General features: G+C 40.5%; 2 protein-coding genes across 2 annotated transcripts in view; both read left to right on the top strand.

Annotated features, from left to right (window-relative positions):
* The window catches only part of Cntln (centlein), a 553,090-nt gene extending 547,727 nt beyond the window's left edge, over window positions 1–5,363 (top strand). The window contains exon 27 of the mRNA XM_087183859.1: window positions 5,295–5,363. Coding sequence (XP_087039985.1) covers window positions 5,295–5,301 — 7 coding nt within the window. The 3' untranslated portion in view covers window positions 5,302–5,363. The remainder of the gene's footprint in view (window positions 1–5,294) is intronic.
* Sh3gl2 (SH3 domain containing GRB2 like 2, endophilin A1) overlaps window positions 1–27,029 on the top strand; it is a 160,607-nt gene that overhangs the window by 115,700 nt on the left and 17,878 nt on the right. The window contains exons 2-3 of the mRNA XM_004838326.3: window positions 5,295–5,363; window positions 12,282–12,354. Coding sequence (XP_004838383.1) covers window positions 5,295–5,363; window positions 12,282–12,354 — 142 coding nt within the window. The remainder of the gene's footprint in view (window positions 1–5,294; window positions 5,364–12,281; window positions 12,355–27,029) is intronic.

The following is a 27,029-nucleotide window of genomic DNA, read 5'->3' as shown; positions in this document are numbered from 1 at the left end:
CTGAAATTTATGTTTTGACTGTAAATTTGATTGTTTAAAACCTTTGGCTCAGTGGCTTTCATTTACTGAATTGTCAGTGAGTTTTCTTTGTACCTATAAATGCTTTATGTGCTGTGCTATTATGCAGATGAGCAGGATAATAGATGTGTTCTGATTTCTGGTCTTAAAAACAAGCTGTACTTAATTTGAGTGTTATAATTCTGTCTTAATATGAGTAAACATGTAGTATAATACTTCATAAAATTGTGATTTTTAAAAAGGCATTTTGGAAAGGCACTGTACTTACTTTCTATCATAAATGTTTGGTTGTACACATTCACACAGATATGCCAACATATGTGTGTGTGTATATATATATATATATATATATATATATATATATATATATATACACGTGCAGTAAGCTAAAACACATATCCTATATTTAATAAGCACTGAGATTAATAGGAATAATGTACTAATTGAATTGTAATTGTACTAAAATTAATATAGTGGATGAATGTAGAATAGTTACAATGAAGATAGAATTTCCTTTCGCCTTGGCTGTAAATAAAGTATCATACATCATACTTGAATTTCCTAATGTTATGGCTGTTCATAGAGAAAGGGTGCTGTTAGAGGGGGGACTACACTCTCATAAAGGAGATTCATAGTCAAGGGTGTTTCTTTAACTTGTGTTAAAGTTTTGGTGAGATAATTTTTTCTACTCCCCAGGCATTGTGTTTGGTACTGAAGTGCCAGATATATTCCAGTAAAAATGCATGTGGTATGATCCCTGCTGTCAGCATCTTAGAATTCAGCTGAGCAAAAGCCTTGGCAGTTTTGCTTATTAGGTAGTCCAGGCAGTCTGCGGAATGGCGAGTCTCAGTAAGAGTTCAAAGGCTGGCGGTCACAGATGGTAGAGGAGGTGAAATCTGAATGAGGGATTAAGATGTTTGGTGACCTGAAGAGTCACTAAGGAGAACAGATTCAGGTACAAAATGCAGGCAATGAACCCAACACGTTTTATAGATGGTAAGGACACCTGGCCTGAATAATAGGAGATAAAACTGAGCAAAAATAGGGAAGTTCGGAGATAAATCACTTTGCAGGTGTGGAAGTGTACAAATGTGTTTGTCTTACATCTGTGGGATTTCAGGGATGTTGTGGATCTCAAGAAGATCTTCCCGGGATGGCTGTAGTTCTTGTCTCCAAGTTTAGTGCCTGAAATGCACTGCTGGAAGGAGTCAAGGCTGCAGCTGGAAGATAAAGTGCCTTTTGCCTGAAGACAACAGATAACCCAAGGGTGGATGAGTCATTGCTAGAAAGCAGGATGAATCCTCTGGGCTGAGATGAGCAGCCATTTATTTAAAATGTCTTTTGCTGCTGGTTCCCTTTACCATTTTTCTTACGTGGTGTAGAAGAAAATAGCATGAAACAAACACTACTGCAGACTCAAAATGAAGACTTAATTTAAAACTGAGCCTATTGCATTATTTATTTTCTCTTTTGAAAGTTGTACCTTTTTTGAAAAACTGTCCCAGACTGATTAGTTTCCTTTGCCTCAGTTTCTGGCATCTTTCTCTCTCATTCATCTTAATGGTGGCATTCTCAAGAGTACATTGTAGTCTAGTTTGACAGGTTTTCATTGAGTCCTTCTTGTGAGAATATAATGAACTAGAGTAGAGTAAGACTTCTAGCTTGGTTGGAACACAGAAGGTATGGGAAGCTCAAGATAAGATTAGAAGGTCAGGCTCTTGTGTTGTACTACAAGGGTCCCATCGAAGGTCTTGAACTCATTGTTTTTATGTTTACAGAAAGGACTGGAATTATTTTCAGGAGTTGTTTTGGGTTTGTAGATGGTAGAGAAGCACACATTGCCTCACTTTCACTGTTCTATTTAATTCAGATATTTCGTAAAAATTGTTTAAATAGGTGATTCATTTCTCAAGTAGCAATCATTTAGTCAAACAATACTAAACAGCCATCAGAAAATATTCAGTACTATGAAATCTTTGTTTTAGAAACTACCTCACTGAAAATAATAGGACAAAATTTTAAATGGTACCAGGTGAAGAAAACAAATGTTTTTGTTATGGGCCAGATGGGCTCTGCGAGTCTGTATTCTTCACTTTGATTTGTGTGCATAGAACAAATGAAGTTTTAATGATATTTATTGAAAGAACAGAAGATATTGGCCATGCTCCTAAGCAGTGAGTTAGTTGTTATTTAGCCCAGTGTTTAATTCAGTGCCTTAATATATTTAGATCCTTTGTGACTTAGAAAACTAGCACAGAGAGCAATGTAGATGCCATTTTGAGCAATACATTCCCCCCCCTCAGGAATTTAATTAGATAAGAATTTTTATATCAACCAACCAATCAGGCCAGTATCAGTATCTAACTCCTAGCATCATTCACTGTGTTTGGTCACTGTTGCTCTCAGAACAACTTAAATGGCAGTTTTTGTAGAGAAAACAAATGATCCTTCCCACTGTCCATCTTGTGCTGCCTGCATTCTTGTTTTCTCTCTCCTTGCTTCCTGTCAGCTTTGGATTCATTGCGGTCATTATTTGGTGTGTGAGCTTATAAAGTAAATGGACTGAAGAACTGGCGTTGGTGTGAGTTTGCAGGGCTGGTTCTAAATTACAATGTCCAGTATGAACTCAGTCTCCCACTGGATATCATGAGGCCCACTGCTGTGGTGCTAAGCTGTTGGTGAATGCAAAAAGTCAGGGAGGAATTGAAACCACTCTTGGTTGAGCAATATGATATGGAAAATGTGACAGAAGCCCTTGCAGTTTGGATGAAGGTCATTTTTCTTTAGAGTTGATCAAAATGCAGCCATTCCAAGATTACCAGCATTCTCTAATTTTACATAAATGAGATTATTTTGTAGCTACATGCTTTCTGTGTCCATTTTAGAAATGAAACTAAATGTGTCCATTTACAGGTTATGTGAGGTTATCTGTCAGTATCCTCCTTGACAAAAATGAGACTTTGGGATATGGAGGAAATCAATGTAATACAGTAAAAAGCTGGTGATGGGAAATCTGGTATCTTTAAGTCCTCTTCTATTACTAATTTCCTGTAATTTAAATCTGAACATGCAGGTCAGGTGATTGGGGGACTTGGAACTCCAGTGAGGGGTTCTAACCTGAATTCTAGTATAGAACCTGTCTTATTTTTCCTCTCTCATTTCAGGTTTGGTAAAAATCTTTTAGGATGCAGGCACAGAATTTGGCTACTGGTCCAAATCATAGTCACTACAGGCTTTAGGTTAGGTGATAGTATTGTCAGGGAAAGCCTGGGTCTGTGCAGACTGCTGAGGTAGTTGATAATTAGCATCTGTCTCTCAGGGCACAGGTGAAGTGAGAAGGCTGATATTAAAGACAGAGTCAAGTTAGTCAATCCACATCTTGCCATCTGCATCTAATGGGAATCGGAGAAATGTAGCACCATGGACAGCTCTTCAAACTGTAGTGTGGACCTAGAGAATCTGGAGGGTCGGAATGGAAATCCTGCACTCAGGTCCTGATTCCACCTCTTCCTAGCTAAAGCTGCATATTAAATTGTCCATGGTAGACAACCATCAGTCTCCTTATCTGCAACATAGTAATAATACCTGTTCTACATACTTCTTAGGGAACACATCTGTGTCAGTGCTAAAAACCCTAATTAACCTTTCAGTTTGAATTTTTTTTTTTTTTTTTGGTACCAGGGATTGAACTCAGGGCCTTGCACTTGTGCAGCAGGTGCTGGAACCACTGAGCTAAATCCCTGGCTCAGTTTGAATTATTGACCTTTATCTCCCTAAAATTATATTATTTTAAGGAAAATTGCTAGCTTCTTCTCAAATTATAAAATGACAGTTAAATAAACTGATGAGAGAAACCATAATACTATAAGAAAATACATACTTTATTGGTGAGAGAAGGGAACTAGGATTTGATACATACCTTGTGGGTTCAGATACAAGTTCTTATGGTTGCTATGCCATGTGATTTTCTTAGCAGCTGCATGAATCTACCAAAGAGTAGGGGAATTAGTCTATGCCATGCTCTGCCTCTACATTATGCTCCTTCTGTTACTACTGAGGCAAAAAAGAATGGCATCTAGTGTACAGAGCTAGAGTGGGAAAGAATTCCAAGTCTTCAGCCTTTCTAAGAATAGTCTGTGCTGAAGTTTTCCTTGATGGTAGAAAGCAGCAGTAAAGGATGGAGAGAAAGAGAGACTTAGAAACATGCCTCAAACCCCAGCAAGGGGCTGTCAGAGCTTCCATGCTCAGGAGCTAGAGCTAGTTATCCAGACACCCCTTTAAAAGAGAGATGAAATGCACTCAGTGAACAATCCAGGTTGCCACTGAGATTGCTGCAAGCTGGCCATGGTGGGGTCCTCTACAAAGACTCTCAACCCAGTGTCTATTGAAAGACATCAGAAGTTACGCTTTGCTGATTGTGTGTGATAACTTTATGTAATACATGATGTCCCTGGAGAAAACATCCCTTGGCCTTTATAGTTTTAAGGGGAATGAGTCCTTTAATTAGCATTCAGTAGTCCTGTGTTTGTAATATTTTTGTTTTTTTTCTTGTTTTTATTATCTGTAATTTGAATTTTTAATTCAGAAAAGCATAGAGCATCCAGTTTTCATTAACATGAATTTTATATGTGGAAAACAATAATTTGCATGTTAATTCATGAGCATAAAATAAGTGATAATGGGGCATCATAGGATAGAAAAGAAATCTCTTCAGCATTTTACATAGAATTTGTTTTTTATATGTAAGGATGTGCACAGCTACAGGGAGCTCTGTAATACTAGTATTCAAGTCTTTTTATCTGAAGATCAGTTGGGCTGATTTCATTTTTTTATTAATAGTTTGATATGTGCTTGTGGTGATCTGTTCAATAGCCCATTGAGGAGTAAGTAGAAGAAATAGCAATTTTCTACCTAGGTAGCATTTTAGACCCATTATCAGAAGAAAATGATTTTTGTATGATGCTCTTGTTTCTAAGAACTTTCAAAAAACCAATCCTAGTGATTAGGAAGTATGGTTTGCATAGTAGAAAGAGCACCAGGGTTGGAATCAGAAGATGGAAGTTTGAATTCTTGTTTTAATACCCTGAGGCACATGACCTTTGGCAAATTGTATAAATCTCCTGAGCCATTTCCTGCTATGAAAATAGGACTGTCTCTAGTCAGACAGTGATTGTAAGGTTACATTAGGTGATATTTCTGAAAGTGGCTACAACTTTTAATACATTTTTATAAAAGAAACTATTTACAGTAATTCTCTTTTTGGTTATTTTCTACAGAAAGTGAGTGAGAAGGTCGGAGGAGCTGAAGGAACCAAGCTAGATGATGACTTCAAAGAGATGGAGAGGGTAAGTCCTCCAGTTAGGATTCCCTCTGACATGAGGCTCTCCACCATAGCAAGGGGAAAGAGGCTGCCGTTCTCTACTGGTGTCTGAGAATACAGTATGTTGTTTTAAAAATACTCTTCTTTTAGGATATATTTTAAAACAGAAAATGTGAAGTCTTCTGTCTTCCCTTTGTACTGTCCTGAGAATGAAACCCCAAGGGAGGTGGCATGGCAGAAGTAACATACTGTTGGTGGATGGATTTTCTCACTGCTTTGCCATAATACATGGATACGGCCAGTGTGGAGCTGGTGGTGGAATTAAGGGGGTGGAGGGTAGAGAGAAGAGAGGAGAAGGTGTGGATATGGTACCCAGCATCTGGAGAGGGAGCTGAGTCCCTTTCTTGCTGTAGGGGACTTCCCCACAGCAGGGCCAGCAGAACTCAGCAGAGGCATCCTGGCCTGGAAGAAAACATGCAGTTTGGAGCCTGTCTCACCTGGGCCAGAGCCCAGCTCCAACTCTGACATTTGCTGTAAAGTCCATTTATTGCTCGGAGTCTCTGTCTATTTTTAATGAAAGGGAAGTAAGACTGCTAATACCCACTTGGATATGTAGGGATGAAAAAGGATGAAAAATAACGTAACCAATCTTAGCACTCTACCTGGAAAGTTGCAGGTTCCCCACATGTGAGAGTGGCCTAATACCTCAATTCATTTCTCTTTGGGAATACCCATATTTTGGCTTTCACTTTGAGGCTGTTCACAGCAAATGATTCTTAGGCTTATGATGAAAAGGATGTGTTGACTTGTATAAAGAAATATTTCTATTGTTAAATTGCTGTTGAGGAATGGATCTAGAAGTATATATCCTGCACTTGAATAGAAGAGAATACTGTAAGCCTATGATACCTGGAAACCACATGGAAGCATTATTAAGAATATTACTTCTGCACATTATTGTAACAAAGCACTGTTTTTGTTATATTTTGAATTTACCACAAATTACACGGGGCGGGGTCTTGGTACTTTTCTTAGCCCACATCATTTCCAGTGGGATGCCTCCATTTGCTGTTCTTGTCATGTGTGTGAAGGAAATTCCTAAACGCTTTCTTAGTGGTCTTTTTAGTTACCTTGATGAGGTCCATTGATGAACTTAACAAAAATTCTTTGTGCCTTGCGATGGTTTGAATTTGAAAGGTCTTTGGGAACCCTGGTTCTTGGGGCTGGTTGCCAGCTGATAGGTTTTGAGTCCAGCAAGTGGATCCACTCATTGATGAGCTTGTAATTTGGAGGCATTATTGGGACATGATGGAAACAGGGTGGAGCCTAGCTGAAGGAAGTGGGTAATGGGGCCTGCCCCGGGGACTTCATTTGGCCTGGCCTCTTCCTCATTAGTTCTGTCCCTCACTTCCTTCTTCCTGACTGCCAGGAGATGAGCAGCTTCGTTCCATCATGCTCTTCTGCTGTGATGCTCTGCCTTATCTCAGGCCCACAGCAATGCAGCTGGCCATGTACTGATGCCCCTAAAACACTGGGCCACAATGAACCTTTCCTTCTGTAGTCAATTTTCTCTGATATTTGGTCACAGTAACAGAAAGCTAACACATGCTTCCTGTGAACCAGGAATGTAGGATATAGACAAGGTTCCTAAGTATGTGAAGTTCACAGGTGTAATGGAAAGGACAGACTTTGGGCCCATCCCGACTAGTGACGCAAAGCCAGCAAAATATGGGCCCAGAGTCACCTGGCATAGAGGAAAGTTACTCATACAGGCATTTGGGGAAGAGACATTCCTGATATTTAAGAGAAGATGTGGAGGCTGAATAAGAGATAGAAGAGCCTGGTGTATTTCTGGTAGGAAATAACACGCAGGTAGGCAAGAGAGAACATTTGAGTTCCTGAAAAACAAATGGGTCGCCAATAGGGAGGGGTCTTGTGAAATGATTGTATGTAGTATTGATCCAGCCAGCCATCTTACTAAACTCCTGAATGCAGCCTTGCTAATGGCTACCCATTACGGGTGGAGAAATTTTATACCTGGGTCCTAACTCTTAGCCAGCAGCCTGGGGAACCAGCCCATTGCACCTAATACCCAGCAGCTACTTTACCCAGAGGGACTGAAGTCTGTGCTGGTCCTTATTTCTCATCTTTGGATGGTTATAGGTATCACCTGATCTTCAACTGAAGCTGGTAACTACTTATGCTCGTTGTTCTGGAAATAGTACTTTACCTATCCTTCTTTTATGGATCCTGCATCTCCAGACAGACACATTCCCAGAAAAAGTTGGCCTGACTCCTCCACTCTCTCTGTGACAGTGACATTGGACCTCCATCTCTCACTATGAACAGCCCCGAGGGTCTGTTCATTGGCGCCAGTCTCTGTCTACAGCCAGTCTTGTTTTGTCCTCTGGTGCTCCTCTTCCCTCCCTCATGTGAGGGCATTTTTAGTGTGCTGCTGTGATGCTGTGATAGATTAGGCACTTACTTAGGTGTCAGAATTTAGTCTGCTTTAGCAACAGCCAGGACTTGCTCACTAAGCCAAGACTAACTTATATTCTGTTTCTTAAATAAGGCTAAAAAGAAGAGCAAATTTGGAGCACAGGGTAGAGTTTATCACTGTGAGCAACTAATTAGACCTTTGGAGACTTATTTTGCTCTGAAATCTATGCCCACATTGCAAACTAAAATAAAAGAGAATCTTGTAAGTATTTCACTTCAGGCAAATATCCCCAGATATCCTGTGTGAAGATGAAGTAGAAGATTAATTTTTCCTACTTCATAGAAAGTTTCTGAAGCTTGTATTTCACAACCCAGATATTCCTGTAATAAAATAAATTTCTGGCTGTTTGAAGAATATGCCCACATTTGAGTTTTTACATATGTAAAATTAGAGACTTAGATTTCAGTGCTGTATGAATATTGTTTTATTCCATATATTTTTGTCTTATATGTGACTGTTGCAAATTTTGTACCCTCTCTCCATGCTTTATATGATTTCTGTGGTAATTGAAAAGGATTTGCTTTCGATTCAGAATCTCAAATCTTTTCTTTCCTGCTAATTTGTCTATAGCTCACAAAAATATTTCAGATCAGTATTCCCAAGCCTATAGAAGAACTACCTTTCCATAGTTGGTTTTCTGATGATCAAACAGTTGAGATAGAGAAAGCTTTTTTTTCCCTGTATTCTCAGAGGTGCAATTAGACAACAAAATGAAATGAATTAGAGATCTCCCCTGAGCAGCACTGCTGGGAGAGGAGCTATTCCTAGAGGCTATCTCTAAGGCCGTGTTTGCTGCCCTGAGATGCAGGGGAACCCTGGTGTCTCCCGGCCCTGCAGCCCAGGCCTCTGGAAGCCGGTGTGGACAGGTCACTGTGTTGTCTCCGCAGGAACTACCGGTAATGATGTCTCTCTCCCCTTCCCTGCGTGCCTGTTTTAGATGTAAATGCTATCTGTGCCTTACACACACCATCACACACAGGCTACATTCCTTACCATTTTGCAGCACTGGGTGGATTTGTTCCTTGAAAGCCTGTAGGATTTTTGTTAAGAGGAAATTCCTTTTTTTCCCCCTTGGTACCAGGGATCAAGCTCAGGACCTTGCACTTGCAAAGTAGGTGTGGAACCACTGAGCTAAATCCCCAGTCCCTAAGAGGAAATTCTGAAATTGAAGGGCATATGATTTCTTCTCAAATTTCTATCAGTTGCTGTGGTAATTCTGTGGGGTTTGGTTGGTTTGTTTGTATGGTGTGTAGTTATATTCATTAATTCAGTTGGGAAATCTGTAAATACCTCCATGTACCAGGCATTGTGCTGGGTACTAGGAATACAAAGATGAGTAGGACTCATTGCTACCTTCAGGGGGCTTCTGGTTTTGATTGGGGCAAGGTGGGGAGGCACACAAATCAGCAGTTAACAGGATTTATGGGTACTTGGGTAGTTCCCAGGGAGGGTACTTCCCAGGGAGGATTCCCAGGGAAGACCTAGCAGAGCTGCCTGGCTCAGGCTGGGACAGCAGTGGAAGCTTCCTAGAGGGGAGAGCATCTGAGCTCAGTCCTGCAGTCTCCTCTTGTCCCTGAGATGTGGGTAACACTGAGCTCCAGCTGTTTACGGTGTCTCTTAGAAACCTGGAAAGTGTTCTGGGACTCTCCTTGTGTTGGAGCAATAGGAATTATAGGATTGGAAATACGTGTGTAGCTCATTTAATAAAAATTAAATTCTTCTGAAGGGGCAGAAGAAAAATATGTTGAGAAAGAGCAAAAAGAATGTTATTCAAAATGAGAAAAAACAGTGAGGATTGTGGGCAAAGTGGATTTGGGGAAACTGACGGGGACAGTGTGCCAGGTCATCATCTTTGTATGCTTAGCTCTTCTGCACAACCCCGGGGAGTGACTGACTTCCCCACCACTGCTATATTGTATCAGAGGCTGAACTCATAGTTCCCAGCTGTCGTGTGAAGCACATTCCTCTCTGTTGAGTTTTGTAGCAAGTAATTTGTTGTTAACAATGGTACTTTTTCATATGACTGAGTTTTTTTTCTTTGTACTGGGGATAGGACATAGGACCTTTGCATTGAGCTATATTCTCAACCCTTTTAAATTTTTATTTTGGTACAGGGATTTGCTAAGTCACTAAATTGCCCAGACTGGGCTTTGTGATCCTCCTGCCTCAGCTTCCCAGAGTGCTTGGATCACAGTGTGGGCACACACCATCACACCCAGCTTAGTGGTGCCACTCTGACTTGGATGTAGCAGTGTCTGTCACATGGGAGAGAACGAAGTGAAGGTCCACCCCACTTGCTCAGAGCAGCACACATTGCCTAATGGGCTGGTGGTGCCTGCCATATAGGTGGGTGTCCCCTTCTTGGGGCAGTGGCGAGAAGGATGTGGACCCTGGGCCAGAAACTCACTGGCTGTGGGAAGGGCTGAGCCCACACAGGAAGAGCTTTAAAGGCATTTTTCCAGTTGGCCTGGAGTTCCATGAAGACATACTTCCTGTAAGGTACCTGTGTATGGTGTATCCAGGCTGAATCCCAAGGAGATTAGCAGCATAATAACTGTGAGAATACATTGGGGTGGTCTCAGCTTCATGCTTTATTTACTTATTTATTTTCAAAACATTGTTTATCACTGGCTCCCTTCTGTAATCCCAGGCAAGGTTAATTAAAGATGGAAGCTTAAGAGTTCCTAAGAATAGATGATGTTGTAATTTAGGATGCATCAAAACTTCCATATTTCAAGTAATTGAAAACTTTGGAAATTGAGGAAAAGAACGGCTAATGACATAAGTGCAAAACTAAACAGTGCTGTTCTTGATTGGGAATAAGCTCTTGCTTATAATAAGTGATCTACACATATATCTTCTTCATGTTAATTTTATCTGGCCTGATGATAAGTGAATGTGTACCATACTAAATGCTGCCGGTTTGGGTCTACAAATAGCTTTTGTAGCAAGTCCCTAAGAAGGCACAGTCAGATATTCGCAGGATTCACAGTCTGTGGCTGAATATTGATGACAGAGGTGGAGGGAATTTAGGAATTAGGAAGCTCCTGCTGGAGATGACTTGGAGAGTAGCGGACAGGCCCGCAACAGTTCAGCTCTGGTGCTCTTCACTAGAAACCTGACAGTGACCCAGAGAGCTGCTTTACTTCCCATGGTGACACTAGCCATGCCACCTCAGCAAGCTCAGTTCCCTCCGGGCCTGAAACTTCACATTCTCCTCTATCAAATGATTATCTGTTAGATTTCAAGCAACAGCAAGGGCTTAGCAAATAAATTTGCTAAAAGCTATGCCCTGTTGGGTGGATGTCATGAAAGCATCTATATGGAGCTTGTCCTGTGTGATGCTGGGTTTGTAACCAGAAGTGTGGAAGGCATTTACCTAATGAGCACAAAGACGTTGAGTGTCTGGGTGCTACTAGCTCTTATCAGGGGACTTTGGTCAAGGTGCAAGGGACACAGGGATGGATGGTTTTTATTGCCAGCTCCCCTTTAAAGCAGAATCCCACTCTGGGGACAACATAAGCCTCTATTGGTGTCTCCCAGGTCTCCAGCTGACTTTTTAAAATATGAGTCACATGAAAGGATATGGTACAGGATTTGTATGCAGGCAGATTTATCCAAAATAAGATACTTTCAGTGTTAATTGTGTGAACTTTTAAGTTCGAAAGAAAAACATATTCCTTTGTTTATCCCCCAAACATACAGTAATATGATTACCATGGAGCTGGAAATTATTAAGTATCGAAAATTAAAATCTTTTATTTTGTTTTATTTTTTTGAACAGGGTCTTTCTGTGCAGGCCAGGCTGGCCCTAAACTCACAGTAATCCTCTTGCCTCAGCCTCCTGAGTGCTGGGTTTGTGTACAGGACTGTGTCTCTAAACCCCATCCCTCTCTGGGGAAGCAGGGCCTGGCAGGGAGGGCGTGGCCCACTTCCAGGCAATCACTGACCACTCCCAATGTTTCAAAATAGACTGTAAAACCAAGATTTGCCTTTAGAACTTACCAACCATTCAGGGATTGACTACAGCTGTTTGCTGAAGGTTTTGTGTCCTTGGCACATTCTCAGAAGTTAAAAAGAAACTTCATCTCTTGCATTGTTCTTTAGGGTGGCAAAACCTGCCACCATGCCTGGCCCACTGTTCTCATCCAGAAAATGCTCTGGGGGCAGAATATGTTTGAGTACCTCCACCTTATTTGTACCAGAAGTTATGTTGAAATAAATATTAGGAAACTATCAGCTTCCTTCTTGTGTGAATAGGCTTTTCAAATCTTGATAGAAAGCTGCTCCATTCCAAGGCATTATTTCCCGAGGGCTCACTCTCTTGCAGGACTCGTCACTGCTTTGTTGCCCCCCTCTGGTGGTTGTATACAGACTTAGGAAAAACCAAAGGCTCTAAAGCCATTGACTTTAGCACTTAGAATGTTTATTTTCTCATTTCAGAAGGTGGATGTCACCAGCAGGGCTGTGATGGAAATAATGACGAAAACAATTGAATACCTTCAACCCAATCCAGGTAAGGGTTGTCATATACAGGAAACGTGTAGCTCCTCTTTGGTAGACATTTTAGATTTGTGATCATCCCCTTCCTCAGTCCATTTTGCTTTAGGTTCAGTGACATCACTTCAAGGTGTAAAGTAGGTGTTTTTTAAAACTCACATTGAAGGAACTGGAGCATCTGTGTTATTGTAGCCAACCATTGTCTGTTCAGCAGCACCTGTGCACAAGTCGGTGACATGCTAAGATGAGCTATGATAATTTCCATTAGGTGTGAAGAAGCAGGAAGATGAAGAGTTTTGTGAAACGCAAAGGGTCTCTTTTGATATAGAATTAGAAGTTTATCCTTGGTTCCAATTCTTTTGCACACACATCACAGGTCAGAATTTTTTTCTGCTAACCTGTTACTGTAAGAGAAAGGGCTCACAATAGAAATAGTAGATGTGTACCCTGAAAAGAGAACCAGGAGGAGTCGAGGTGTCTCTAGGAGCCCCAGGGAGAGCAGGACAGAGCAGCCTGCACTAGAGACCTTCTGCTGACACTTCCTGTGTGTCAAGGCCTGGCTGCAGCATGGGTGACTCAGGCAAGACCAGATATGCTTAAGTAAGGCACGTGAAAACCAGGAGGATCACTTACTCTTGAGACTGGTCTCTTTGGGAGTTTTGGATGTAGGCACCTGTGCAGTCCAGGAAGTTTGAATATTGGACTTAGTAGGCAAGAGCTTGGAAGAGGAAGGAGTGAGGTAGGAGGAGGGGAGAGAGCAGTGGTCAGGCAGGCTGGCTGTCCGCAGCCTGCTGCTGGTGTAGCTTTGGTTACCAGTGACAGCACAGCTGCTGCTCTGGAGATGAGTGAACTATGTGGAAATAGCTGTCTGGTTCTTTCTGACCTTCCTGAAAACATTCTAGATGACATCATGCCAGGGAGGCAAATGTAAAGTAAAGAAATTTAACTGACAAAAGACCAGATAAATTGTCAAGTGGTCATTAGTAAAGTAGGTAAAGAATAACAAAATAAAGTTTCTAATTTATATCCAGAGGTTTCTTCACAACCTTTATATTCCTCAGAGATGCAAACATCTCTTAGATGCACTTTTATTTCTTAGTATTTAAATGGCTGTAATAGGTCAGGTTTTGAAAAGAGAGCCACTCCTTCTGCTTACAAGAAATCAGAATTTTCTCTTTATCTTTGAAGTATGTATAATTTACATATGAATTTGCTACTAAGCCATTGTTGTGAGGCTAAGTTTAGGAATGGGAAGAGAAAAAGTGCTCACTGAGTACTAGTGCATATTTAGTGGTATAATAGCTACACATACTGTCACTTCTGTAAAAGTAACCATTTTTCTTAATATAAAAGCACAGCTGAACAATTCATAATGTAAAGACATGGACTAAAGTTCCACTGTAACAAATTCTCTGTGGAGATTCCTCTGCTTTCCAGGTGTAATGGAAGTGCGCTGTATCCCAGGTAGGTGTGGGGGTGGAATAGTACATCCAACCAGCGTTGGCTCTACCCAGGACCTCAGAATATGGATTCATTGGAAATTGAGTTGTTGCAAATGTCATTAGTTTAGGATCTTGAGATAAACTCAGCTTGGATTGGTGCAGGCCCTAAATATAACTACTGGTGTCCTTATAAGAAGAGGAGAGGACAAAAGCATGGGAGACAGCTCTTGGAGAAATGGGAAGAGGATACAGGGAGTGCCAGGAGCCACTGAAGGCAGGAAGAACCAAGGAAGGGCCAGGCTGTGCAGGTGGAGCCTTCCCAGGAAGCAGCATGCAAAATAAATCCTGTTGTTTTAAGCCACCCAATTTGTGGAAACTTCAAATGATTAGACCTAGAAAATAAATACTGTCATATACCCTCATTTTATATAGGAGACAACAAGGGCCAGGGATATGAAGAAACATTAATGGTTACACCCACTACGGGTGAAGCCGGGATTGGAGCCCAGGTCTGACCACTTCTGGGGCCCACCACTGAGGAGAGTGGCTTCTGCTTTCTCAGGATAAAGGGTCTTTCACTGTCAGAGTGGGTACAGTAGAAATTCCGAAGGGGGACATTGTGAGACTAGTTTTTATTTTGTTAAAAAGAGTAAAGAGGAAGTAATTGGGAGAAATACACTTAAATGTTTAGAAATGACATATTTTGATTACCTGCCAATATAATAATTTTATTCTATGAGGAATGGGATTATTATGTACTATTTACATATACTAATAAAAATAAAAATTGAGAAAAAGTTTAAAAATGATTTTACAATTCTTTGGGAACTGAATGGACATCTGTAATGAAGGAGAACCATCAATGGTATCCCCAGATGGACTTCAAGGAAGCAGTTATATTTGGGCAACTCACAAGTATATACAAATAAGGGTCAGAACCAAAGAGTTCAGAGCCAAACAAAACTTATACAGTCTGTATGTCTTATGGCCAATAGGATTTAGTTTCTTTATGAATTTCTGCCCTGAGAGTAGACCGGACATGGAGCTTGTGGAAGGCGGCTGGTCAGTGTACTGGCTGTTCAGGACCCGGAGCTCTTGTGAAGGGGCACAGGAGTCTGGAAAATACCTGGAGGCTGTCAGTCCTGGGTCAAAGTAGATCAGAAAGAATATTTCCCAACTCACGCAGGGGCTAAATACTTTAACCAGAGCTGGGTCCACCAGTCTGGATAGAGGGGGGCTGGTTCTGAATAAGCAAGAACCAGCTTGGTTCTGAACATGGACTAATGCCAATAAGAGGTTTATGATGATCAAAGAGATTTTGATTAATTTTTAGGTATACACACATAAAGACTGAAGGTTCCACATTCACTCTTGTTTACTCCAGAGTGATATTTTTAAAAGGCAAATCTGATCATATTATCTTGTACAAAACCCTCAATGGTTTTTCATGATTTTAGGATTAAGTTTTAAATTTTCAACAAGGCTTAAAGGGCCCTCTGCCAGCCTGACTGTATACCTGTCTTAGTTATTTTTCTCATTGCTGAGACAAAATGCCCAACACCCTAAGTTAAAGGAGGAAAGAAAGGTTCCTTTTGGCTTACAGTTTTTAGAGGTTTCAGCCCATAGATGGCTGGCTCCAAGGCAGGTTGGCATGGCAGAGGGGCATCACAGAGGAGAAACAGTCCTCAGCAAGCAGGCAGGTGGGAGCAAGCAAAGGACCTTAGCAGCTTCTTTCTTTCCCTTTTATATTCTGTCTAGGCTACTGGGATTAGGGCAGTGCCAAGCCAATCAGTGGACTGATTTAGTAATCACCCACCCTTGATCCCAGCATCACAGACTCTAGATTCAGCCACCTCTGAAAAAGCCCCACCTATGACTGCAGGGGGCTTTGGGGAGACATCTAGACACAGGCATAACAAATACCCTACCTTGCTAGGCTCAACTTTTTCAGGTCCAACATGAAGGGCATGTAGAAGCCTTCCTTGGCCCTTGTCAATGTCTTCCTCCTAATCCTAGCTGCTTTTTAGTAATGACACATGTCACACTTGTTGAAATTATATACTGTAATATGCTTGGTTTTGTTTCTCCTCCCCTTGGAGAATAGGACTCTGCCTGTATTACTGCTACATCTGCAGCCCCAGCTCAGTTCCAGGCAGCCAGTAGGCTTTTAGATATTTGCATACATGAATCTGAGACACAGCTGACAGTAGCAAATGTAGTAAAGCTGCTTTAACAAAGAAGAGAAAGAAAAAACTTTCCTTTCCACCACACCATCATTTTCACATATGTAACCAGCATTTTCTTTGTTGCAAAAACCAACTCCAGTCATGGTGGGAATAAACATAGGATCAAGATGGGCTCAGCCCTCAGGAACCTTAAGTAATCTAATGCATAAGTTACACCCATTCTGAGGAGAGTGGGCTAGGGGGCTTCTTTCTAAAAATTCTTTCTGAAAATTTTAGCTAATTGATGAGGCAGGAAAGGGGGAGTGGGCTCATAGGCCTGAAGTTCTGCTCTATGAAGCAGGGCTTTTGAGAATGTGAAATAGAACTGCAAAATTACTCTGACAGGAGCAGCAAAACCAGGACAGATTTCTTAGCTGCTTGGACAAAAATGGTCTTTTAAAATTTCTTTACATTTAGCTTTTGATTTATGAAAACATAAAAGTGTACATATAATGTTTCAGTACATGTATACACTGCATAACTTTGAAATGCATAAAAGGTGGACTACAGAAGAAATTGTGAGGAAAATATTGTGTAACTTCACAGTAAAAGGGCTTTAAATGGTAAACATCTAAAAGTAGAAAATGTAAGTCAGACTCTAGGGGGTATAATTCATATACTATATGTATTGAAAAGACCAAATGGTTTTCCTGTTTTTACTACATCTTAGGGGAAAATTCTGAAAGCTAAAAGTTAAAATGTTCCTAATACATTTGAGACACCTCCAGTTGTCCAGAGCTTTTAATCAGCTGGAACTGGGGGATTATGATACTCATTTCCTTGTCTCTGGAGACTGCTAAGGAGTGCTACATCTGACATTGTTTAGCGTATTTATTGTTATTACTGTGCTGGTGCTCGGGTTGCCAGGCCCCCTGAGTGCTGAGCATGTGCTCCCGTGGCCCTGTACCCTCTGCCTGGCAGCCCTGGTCTCTCCACCCCGGCTCACTCTGCAGCCTCCTGGCCTTTCAGTTTCTTCAGTGCTTTAAGCTCTTTCCTGCCCAAGAACTTGCTGGTGGCAGTTCCCTCATCCTGGACTGTCCTGCCTGCCCCTTCTGTGACACCGTGACTCTTGTTTTCTTGGTCCCCCTTCCTGCCTGAGCTCCAGTGTCCACTCCTCTGAGCTGCCTTTGCTAAGCCTCACTCTAATCCTGTCAGACTTTCCTTTTTAAAGGCTAGGTAGTATTCCATTGCATATATATGCTGCATTTTGAATGTCTTTTAATCTGTTGATGGACACTTGGATTGCTTCAACACTTTAGCCATTGCAAATAATGCTACTTTGAACATGAATGTACAGATAGCCCTTTGAGACCCTGCTTATAAGCCTTCTAGATATGCTGTATGACCCAAAATAGAATTGTTGAATCACATAATTTTTTTAAATTTTTAAGCAGTTGCCACACTTTCCCACAATGGTCACACCATTTCCCTTTCTTAATAACAGTGTATAAGCACTGCGATCATTGTACATCTTCACCAGGACTTATTATTTCCCGGGTTACTTTGGATTTTGTTGTTGTTGCTTTTGATGGTAGCTGTCTGAATGAGGTAGTATGTCATTGTGGTTTGAATTTGTTCTTCCCTAGTGATTAGTGATGTGCAGCATCTTTTCACGTGTTTATTGGCCATTTTTATTTTAAACATTCTTTGGAAAAATGTATTTCAAGTCCTTTGTCCTCTCTATATTCTCTGTGTTAACCCTTTATTAGATATGATTTGAAAATACTATCTTTAGTTTATAGACTGCTGTTTCACTGCTTATGGTGTTTTTTGATGCACAGAATTTTCATGAAAGTCTAACTTGTTTTTTATTTTGTTGCCTATCACTTTGGTGTTTTATTTAAGAAATCATGAAGCCTTTGCAATATTTTAATGATTTTATAGCTTGATGTCTTACATTTAGATCTTTGATCCATTTGGAGTTAATTTTTGTATATGCTGCTAAAAAACATCCAAATCCTTAGTTTCTTAGTTTTTCAACCCCCCCCCCTTCCCACACACACACATCTAGTTTTCCCAGCACTATTTGTTGAAAAGATTGCCCCTTCCCTGGAGTGGTCTTAGTCTCTGTCAAAAATATATGGATGGGGTGTATTCCTGGGCTGTCTATTCTGTTCCCTCAGGGTGTGTCTGTTTTTATGCCAGTACCACCCTACTGTGGTGTGGATGTGATTTGATTATGTCCTTCACAGAGGAATAGATTGGAAGCTATGCTTGGTCCCCTATGAAATGAGATTCAGATGGCTGGCCTCTGGTACCCATGATAAATGCAGTTCTTGGAGACCAGATTAATTGTGTGAGGGTGGATTGTTGTAAAAGAGGGAGCACATGCCTGCCCTGTCTCTTGCCTCTTGGTCTGTACACATGCTGCTTCTTCATTTGGCCGTTTCCCTCCCTGGGTCTCTGACTTGTTGTAATGCAGGGGGTGGGTGGGGGCTCTTTCCAGGTTACCAGCACTGTGCTGTTTGGACTTTCCAGCCACCAGAATTGTGAGCCAAATAAAACCAGTTTCTTTATACATTGTCTAGCATCAGGGATTCTGTTACAGCAACCTAAAACAGACTATGTCACAATCTGTTTTGATTATTGTAGCTTTGTAGTACATTTGAAATCAGTAAGTATGAGTCCTCTCACTTTGTTCTTTTTCAAGATTGGTTTTTCTATTTGGAGTCCCATGAGATTTCATATAAATTTTAGGATAAATTTTTCCATTTCTACAAAAAACATGATTGAGATTTTCATAGGGATTATATTGTAGTATTGCTTACATCTGAATAATATTAAGTCTTCCAGTCCATGATTATGGGATGTATTCCTATTATTTAAGTCTCCTCAGTTTCTTAGGTTCTTTCAGTAATGTTTTGTAGTTTTCATTATCTTTTTCCCTCCTTGGTTAATCTCTAAGTATCTTACTGTTTTTAATGCTATTGTATATAGAACTCTTTTCTTTTTGGGTACCAGGGATCAAACTTAGGACCTTGCACTTCCAGACATGTGTGGTGCCACTGAGGTACATCCCTGGCCCAGAACTCTTTTCTTACTTTCCTTCGCAGAGTGTTGGTTGTCCATGTATAGAAATGCAACTAATTTCTGTGTGTTGACTTTGCATACTGCTGACTTGGTGAATTCACTTGTTCTCATGGTTTTTCTTGTGAATCTTTAACTTTTTTACATATAAGATCATATCATGTATAGGTAGATAATTATGTTTCTTTATGCACAGTTTGGAGTCTTTTTTATTCCTAATTCCTCCAGGTATAACTTCTGCTACTGTGTCAAATAGATGTCACAAAAGTAGGCACTTTTGCCTTGTTTTTGGTCTTACAGGAAATGTTTTCAGTCTTCATCGTCAAGTATGACATTTGCTGTGGAGTTTTCATGTGTGACCTTATTATGTAGAGATAGTTTTCTTCTAATCCTAGCTTCGAGTGTTTTTTTAATCATGAGAAAGTATTGGCTTTTGCCAAATATATTTCCCACACAAACACAAACGTGGCCATCTTTTCTTAAATCATAGAACAAATTAAGTTCATGAACCAAAGTACCACTGTACTCTTTATTTTTATAGAATCACTAGTCATGTCCCCATTTAATTTTTGATTTTGATAATTTATGTCTTCTCTCTTTTTTAGACCATCTGTCAATTTTATTAATCTTTTCCAAAAAACTAACCTTTATCTTTTAACAGGTGATAAAGAGGTAAGTCGATTTAGCTGGTGACAATTTCAGTGCAATGGCTATTAACTGTAGTTTTCTTCATAGAGTTGGCTCAAGGTCATGCAGGTAGAAAGACTTCCAATATCCTAACACACAATAACATTCATTCTGATAACTGAGTGGTTATACTTCCTCACCTCTGCACTTTAAAATGTCTGACAAGTGTAAATATAGCTCAAGCTTTGCATTTTGCCATGGCAAGCCCTAAATTGACCTAGTTTAGTGAAGATATAATAAAACTGTAAGAACTGGTGGAAGGGAAGAGAGATAGCTATGATTTAAATCTGGTTCAGTTTCTCATTATATTTCTTGGGGCAAGTGACATTATTTTTCTGTGCTTCATTTCCCATATTTATAAAATGGAGAAATCAAACCTGTCTCATGTGTTTCTGCAAGGATTAAAGAGATGATGCATGTGAACTATATATAGGAGACATTTCTGAAATGGTAGCTGTAGAATAAAATGTGATCTTCAGTTTTTCAAAGATATGTTAAGTTTCTTTGTAAGATTTTAGATGAGATAGTTTATGAATAGTGCAAATCATTCTTCCTTTGACCTGTTCTTTCAAGTATTAAGATTTTGCTTCTGTAAGGTAGCAATGGCAAAAGAATGAAGTTCCTAAAAGCAGAGAAAGAGTCTGGAAAACTCATTCTGTACCTTTGGTGTTCCTATGTAGATGTGGAACCCACTGGCCAGAATCCCCTAACCATCAGAACAATAATGTATGACTTGGGATTCCATGGCTGTCTGCTCTGCCCGCAAGGGTGGAGCCGAGAATGGAGGTTGGATTTCCTCCTCCCTGCTGTGACAGACAGATGCCCTGTCAGTATGTGCTCTTATTTGAAATTTCACAGTTGAAGAGGGAAGGAATCCATTCTTAAGAGCATAAAATAGCAGTGTAAAGTAGGTTGCAGTCTTTAAATTTACACATGCTCCTTCCCGGATGCCCTGTTGTGTCGTAGTTCTTATCCCAGTGACTTAGGGTGGACATGAAAATCTGTGCAGAGAGCAGATTCACCGCTGTAGATATCCCCTTTGCTACAAGCCTTGATTTTAAAAATGAAACTGAAAAAGGCATTAGACTCCCTATTTTTTTTTTTGAAAAAGGAACACCTTGTTTTCTGGCATCACTGTTCTTTGGAGCAAAACCCCTTAGAAAACACCATTTTTGTTTGGTCCTCTGAGGCTTGTATGCCACAGATCCCAATATTTCACAGAACATTTCTAGGAAAGAAAATCTCAGGGGTTTTCTAACAGATATCTGTAAAAACTTAACATCTGCTATTATGAGTGTGCTTGCCCTCTTGTTTCAGAGCACAACAGACAGAAATACTAGTACATAAGTTCCTGCTCAGAGGAACATTGTATCTGACAATGAAACATCTGAAAATATATATTTATTCATTCAAGTGTGTGTATATATATATTCATTCATTCATTCATTCATTCATTCATGTTATTCTCTGTACTTTGAGTGCTTGAACAATTTCATTTTTAAGTGAGGTAACATAATAATTAGCCACCTCAGGTGAGAATTAGAGTACAGTAAAGTTACCTGAAGCTGGGAGGGTGACCAGTGCTGTGCTGCTGAAAGTTCAATGATCATTGGTATAGAAGGAAAACCTTGACGTACAGTGTGTGCCAGGTTCTGTTTTGCAGATTCTCCTAGCCATTTTCAAGCTACCAAGGTGAATGAAGGTAGACTTGGAGAAAGATGCCTAGAATTAGCACCAATGAGCAGTGTTAGCTGAGTTCAGATTACCCCTGCATAGACCTGCCACAGAAGAGTGCATGGTTTCCATGTAGATAGGCAGAAAATGTGTAGAAAGTACCCGTAGATGGAGTTAGTGATACTGTGACTCATCATTAACCCTGAAGTGTCAACTTCATTGATTTAAGAATTGGCTAGCAGATTAGTAAGCATGTCCTGGATGTGTCTGGATGGGGCATGGAGGCTGGGTTCTGTGTGTGATCTCTCACCCCTTCCTCTCTGGCACTATTCCCCTGCCCTGCTTCCTGCCTGCCATGAGCTAAGCAGCTGTGCTCCACCAGGCCCTTTCACCATGTTATTTCTGCTTTGTATGCAGCTGACCATGTACTGAATTCCTCCAAAACCATGATCTAAATTAAACATTTCTTCCTTTAAGTTGTAGGTGTTGGATATTGTGTCTCAGTGATGAGAAAGCTCACTAACACAGAGACCTTGGTAACATGGAGAATGTTAGAGACCTGTTTCTTCTTTACTTATGAAAATCTAAGATCACACATTTCATTTGTTAATCTCATGTATTTGTGCCTATAGAAACAAGTTCTTCATCAATAAAATGTCATTACCCAAAGACTCAGTAAAGCTTGCAGCTAAGAAATTTTATGTATCAATGAGGCTTCTTTCAAAGTTAACTTTATATGACCTTGTCCAAGAAAAATAAACCTGGATGGAATCTTTATAAAAATAGAAGATTCAGAAATAAAAATTATTAATAATTTTTTCATAAATGTAAAAATTTATCTAGTTAATAAAAATTACCTTGATATACCTTCATTAAAAATCAGATACAAAAAGGCAATAAGGCAGAGTGAATAGTATCCCCCCAAATTCATGTAACCTCCCCCCTGGAAAATTCAAACATGACCTTAATCAGCTTGTAGTGCTGTAACAAATACATAAGATTAAGCAACAGAACTGTATTGTTTTTCAGTTCTTGAGGCTGAGAGGATTCAAGCTGATGTCTGATCAGTTTGATTTCTGATGAAGATTCTCTTTCTTGCAAAAATCCACTTTCTCACTGTATCTTCACAGATTTCTTTGGTGCATGTGTGGAGAGAGTTTTTTTGTCCCTCTCCTGAGGCCACCATTCCTGCTCGATTAGGACATCAGTATTATCACCTTATTTAACCTCAGTTACTTCTTAAAAATTCCTATTTCCAAACTCAATAACATTAGGAATTAGGGCTTCAACAGATAAATATTGAGGGAACACAGTTTCATCTTTAGCAGCTTTCTTACCTTTTTTACATTAATCATTTGCTCTTCCTATTGCTTTGTTCTAGATTAGTTTCTCTGTTCTCATCCATAGTGTTATAAAAGGCAATATTAGACATTTTATCTAAACTCACTTAATCTGTGAATGCTCCTTTGTCCCTGATCATCTGGGGATGTCATTTATTTCAGTACACCTCTTTGTTAACCTACTTGAATATCACAAAGAATATATTGTGTAGTTATAGCTTTCATTATAGTGAGTGTTTCTATAAGTGCCACACACGGTGCCAGGTACCCTACAAGCATCATTTCTGATTCTCTCTGTAGCTTTGGCCTTCTTCTTTCTGGATTGAGGAAACCCATTCGAGTTTCAGTTCTCTGCCATGTTTATTCTGAGGCAGTATTCTAAGCCACAGGCACACATCAGTGAATGAAAGGGACAAAGCCCCTGGCCTCATGGAGCAAGATTAACAGTGAATAAAACTAAAGTGGTGATTATTATAGTAAAGAAACATAAAAAGTAACATAGCTACAAAGGAAAGGAGTTCAGGAAGATGGTTCTCTGGGTGTATTCAGGGAACAACAAAGAGCCACAGTAGTAGGGCCATGAACCAAGGTTCTGAGCGCACAGGGCCCCCTCATTATTTTCAGGACATGTGTGCCAACCCTGAATGACATGAGAGCACATTATAGGGTTTTGAGAATGGTGGCATGACTTACTATTGGGTGTGCCCACTTTGACTGCTTTGTGGAGAAGACTGTAGGGAATGAGAGTATAATAGGAAGGACAGTATTGGCATATGTAATACTCTAGCCAAAGATGATGGTAGCTTGGACCAGAGCAAGAAGAGGTCTGATTTTGGATGTGTTTTCAATGCAGAGCTGACAATTTACTGCTCACATATGGGGTGTGAGACAAAGGGGGCATCAAAGATGACTATAAAATGTAGGGCATGACTGAGTAGAAAAATGGCTGGAGTTGTTTTTGTTAATATTGTAGTCCTGTAGTAGTAACAGGTGGAGTGCGGGGAAATCTGGAGTTTGGATTGGATATGTTTGAGATGCCCAAACATCCTAGGGGAGTGAGGTAGGTGTTAGAATACGAGTCTGTTACACAGTGGTAAAGGCTGGGCTGGAGGGACACATTTAAGACTCTTCATCTTACTTACTTGGGGAGATCAGGTAATTGGCCAAGAAAAAGTGGAATTTGGTTGCCTTGGAGGGGAAGCTTGCTGGACACATCACAACCTTGAAGCATGTGATCTGGAATCAACAGTTTAAGTTTTGAGGGTAATTCTAATATGCCGCAAAGTCATGTTCTCGTGACCCTGTGAGTATCCTTGGAGGCATGTTCTGTGGCCTGACCAGTGGATGTTCTAGATCGTCAGACAGTCAGTGGGCCCTCATATCTAAGCTATTAAGATTTCTAGTAATTGATAATACACAAGGTTGAAAGTCACTGGTGAAAGCCTTTGGATAATATGTTGTAATTTTTTCGAGTCTTGTGGAGAGTTGGGGATTTCCACTTGCAACTCTAAACCTTGAGGAAATTTGATGGATTTTAGAATGGCTTGCACCTGTAAGCCTGAATCCTGTTTACCTCTTAATAACCTTAGCAATTTAGGTAAGTTTTAGCCTCCAAACTGCAAGTACCATTCTTAGCATGCAGCCCATCCACCTTCCTACAAAACAGGAAGAACTCAGCCAGCCCCAGGGAGGTGTTAATGAAGGTTAAATTACATTGTTTCAGTAAGGCCCCTGGCTTGTGGTAGATATTGCTTAAAAGCCAGTGTTACCTGCCAAATATAACACCACGTAAAGAAAAAGAAAATTTTTCTAAAATTCTATTTCATCTTGATTTGGGGAGAATTTTCTTCCCTTGTCTGTTATTGAATGGCCTAACCTTAAAGATTCCAGATGCCACATAAGCTTCCTGTCTTTACTCAACCCATCCACTTTGTGCTCCAGGCCTGTCTGTCTAGTTTTGAGCTATCCAATCACATGATACCCTGTTAGACTTCCCAATTATGGAAGCTCAGTCCAGAGAGTTGAATGCAGTGGTTCTTGACCTTGGCTGCATGTTAGAATCATCCCAGGCAGTGCTGGTGACCCTTACAGAGCTTTCAATGATACAAACAGCCCACTGTGGCATGCTTGCCATGGGCTCATCACCAGGCCAAGGGGACTTTAAAACTGCTGATGTCCAGATCACATCCCATCAAAATCTCTGGGAGTGGGATGCAGGCATTAGAAGTTAAATTGACCTATAACATACAAAAAGTAGTGTACAAATCATCAGTGTATCGCTCAATGTCCTAGTATAACTGATACTCCTGTGGAGAAAGAAGTACCTCACTCAGGAAACAACACTATCAGGATCCTAGAAACCTCCTTCCAGATACAAGTGGCCCTGACCACCAACGCCATGCACTTGTGTCTGTTTTAGAAGTTTAATTAAATAGCACCATACAACACATCCTCTTATGGTCTGGATTCTTCTGTTAAGCTCTCTATCTGTTTTTGCTATGTGAAGTTGTACTTCTTTCATTCTCACTGCTGCCCATCATTCCCTTGTGTGGACAGCACAGTTTATTTCTCCATTTTGCCAACAATAAACATTTAGGTGTCCCTACTTTTCAGCTATTTTGAATAGCACTTTTTTATATATACTATTGGATATATACCTAGAAGTGGAATTACAGGGTCATGGAGTATATGTTCATTCAGACTTAGTCAGTATTGCAAACGTGTTGGCCAGAATGATCCCAGCTTGTCCTCCCACCAGCAGTGTTTGAGAACTCCGGTGGTTCCGCACCTGCTGTGTCTGTTTCACATGCTGTCCGCATGTTCTCCAGATACGTCCCCTGGCCATTCCCAGCTCGCTACCTCTGCAGTTCTGTTTCCAGAAGCCCAGCTCAAGTGTCAACAGTTTCATTAGTCTTCCTTCTTTAGGTGGACTTATTGTCCTCTTCTCTGTGGCATAAGCACATTATACTCAGCCACAACGTGGACCACATCCTGCTTGACATCAGCGACATAGATTATCAGGAGGCGAAGCATATTTCTCAGAGTTCTGTTCAGAAAGCTCTTGTCTACACCCAACTTTATCTTCTAGTACATTCAGTGTTTCTGTCTTAACATTTCTGTCAATATTTTGATCTTTGATCTATTTTGATTTTAATTTAGTACACAGAGATACAGGTCCAGTTTCAACCTTCTGCAAATAAATAACCAGTTTTTCCAGCACTATTTGTTGATTAGGGTGTTTTATTCCAATGTATGTTTTGTCCTCTTTATCAAAGATCAAATAACTGAATATCCATGGGTTGTTTCTGTATCCTCTTCTGTCCCACTGATCCACATGTCTGTTTTTGTGCCAGTAGCATGCCTCAAAAATCACAATTTTTGGTTTCTTTCTATCTTCTCATTCTTTAACATATTTCTATTATCCCATTTTCCAAGTATGTGTATAGCATCATTGTTGTTCGATTGTTATTCAGTATTTTAATTTGTACATCCATGTAAACTGTGTAGAAATCTGAAACATGTGAAATAATACCATTATATATTCTTCCTTGTATGCCTCTTTGTTTTCCTGGAATTGATTTTGTCTTTGTTATGGTTTAGACCACTGGTGATGGACCTCTGGCACATGGGACACAGCAGGCTGTTTGTTATCATTGAAAGCTCCAAAAGATCCACCACCACTGGTGTAGACCAGCTGTGTCCCCAGAGGTCTCAGGTGCTTGTAGGTGTGGCTCCTGGAGTGTGACTGAATTATCCAGGTGCTACAGCTGACTGGCTTGCTGACATGAAGGAGGTAGCCTAGGTAGAGCAGTCATAGGGAGCATGATTCGGAAGGGTGTATATCCCTCTGGCACCTCCCTTCTCTGCTGTGTCCTGGCTGCTACAAAGTGTGCTGCTTTCCTGCCCACAGGCCCTTCCACCGTGCTGTCTCTGTATTTGAGCCCGCTAAACGTGGACTGAAACTTCTGAAACCATGAACAAAAGTAAACTACTCCTCGTTTAGGCTGCAGTGTCAACTATTTTGTCTCAGTGACAAGAAGATGACTAAGACAGTCTTATTTCTCATTTTTGGTTTCTTTGTTGTTGTTTTTTTTTGGTGTGTGTGTACCTTTCACTAATTCGTTTCCAAACCCTCTGGCACATATATGAATTTCCTGTTAGCACATTTAAACATGTCAGGTGTTCAGCGCTCTGGGCTGGCTGTTCCCTTAAATTGGATCCCCCAGAAACAGGCATGGAACATGGATTTGGGTGCAAGGGGCTGGTTTGGGAGGTGATTCCAGGAAGCCCTATGGG

This window comes from Heterocephalus glaber, unplaced genomic scaffold (genome assembly GCF_053883595.1).
Source record: "Heterocephalus glaber isolate CG9 unplaced genomic scaffold, H.glaber_assembly_v1.0 deba00001481, whole genome shotgun sequence".
NCBI lineage: Eukaryota > Metazoa > Chordata > Mammalia > Rodentia > Bathyergidae > Heterocephalus > Heterocephalus glaber.
This window is presented reverse-complemented; position numbering and strand designations above follow the sequence as displayed.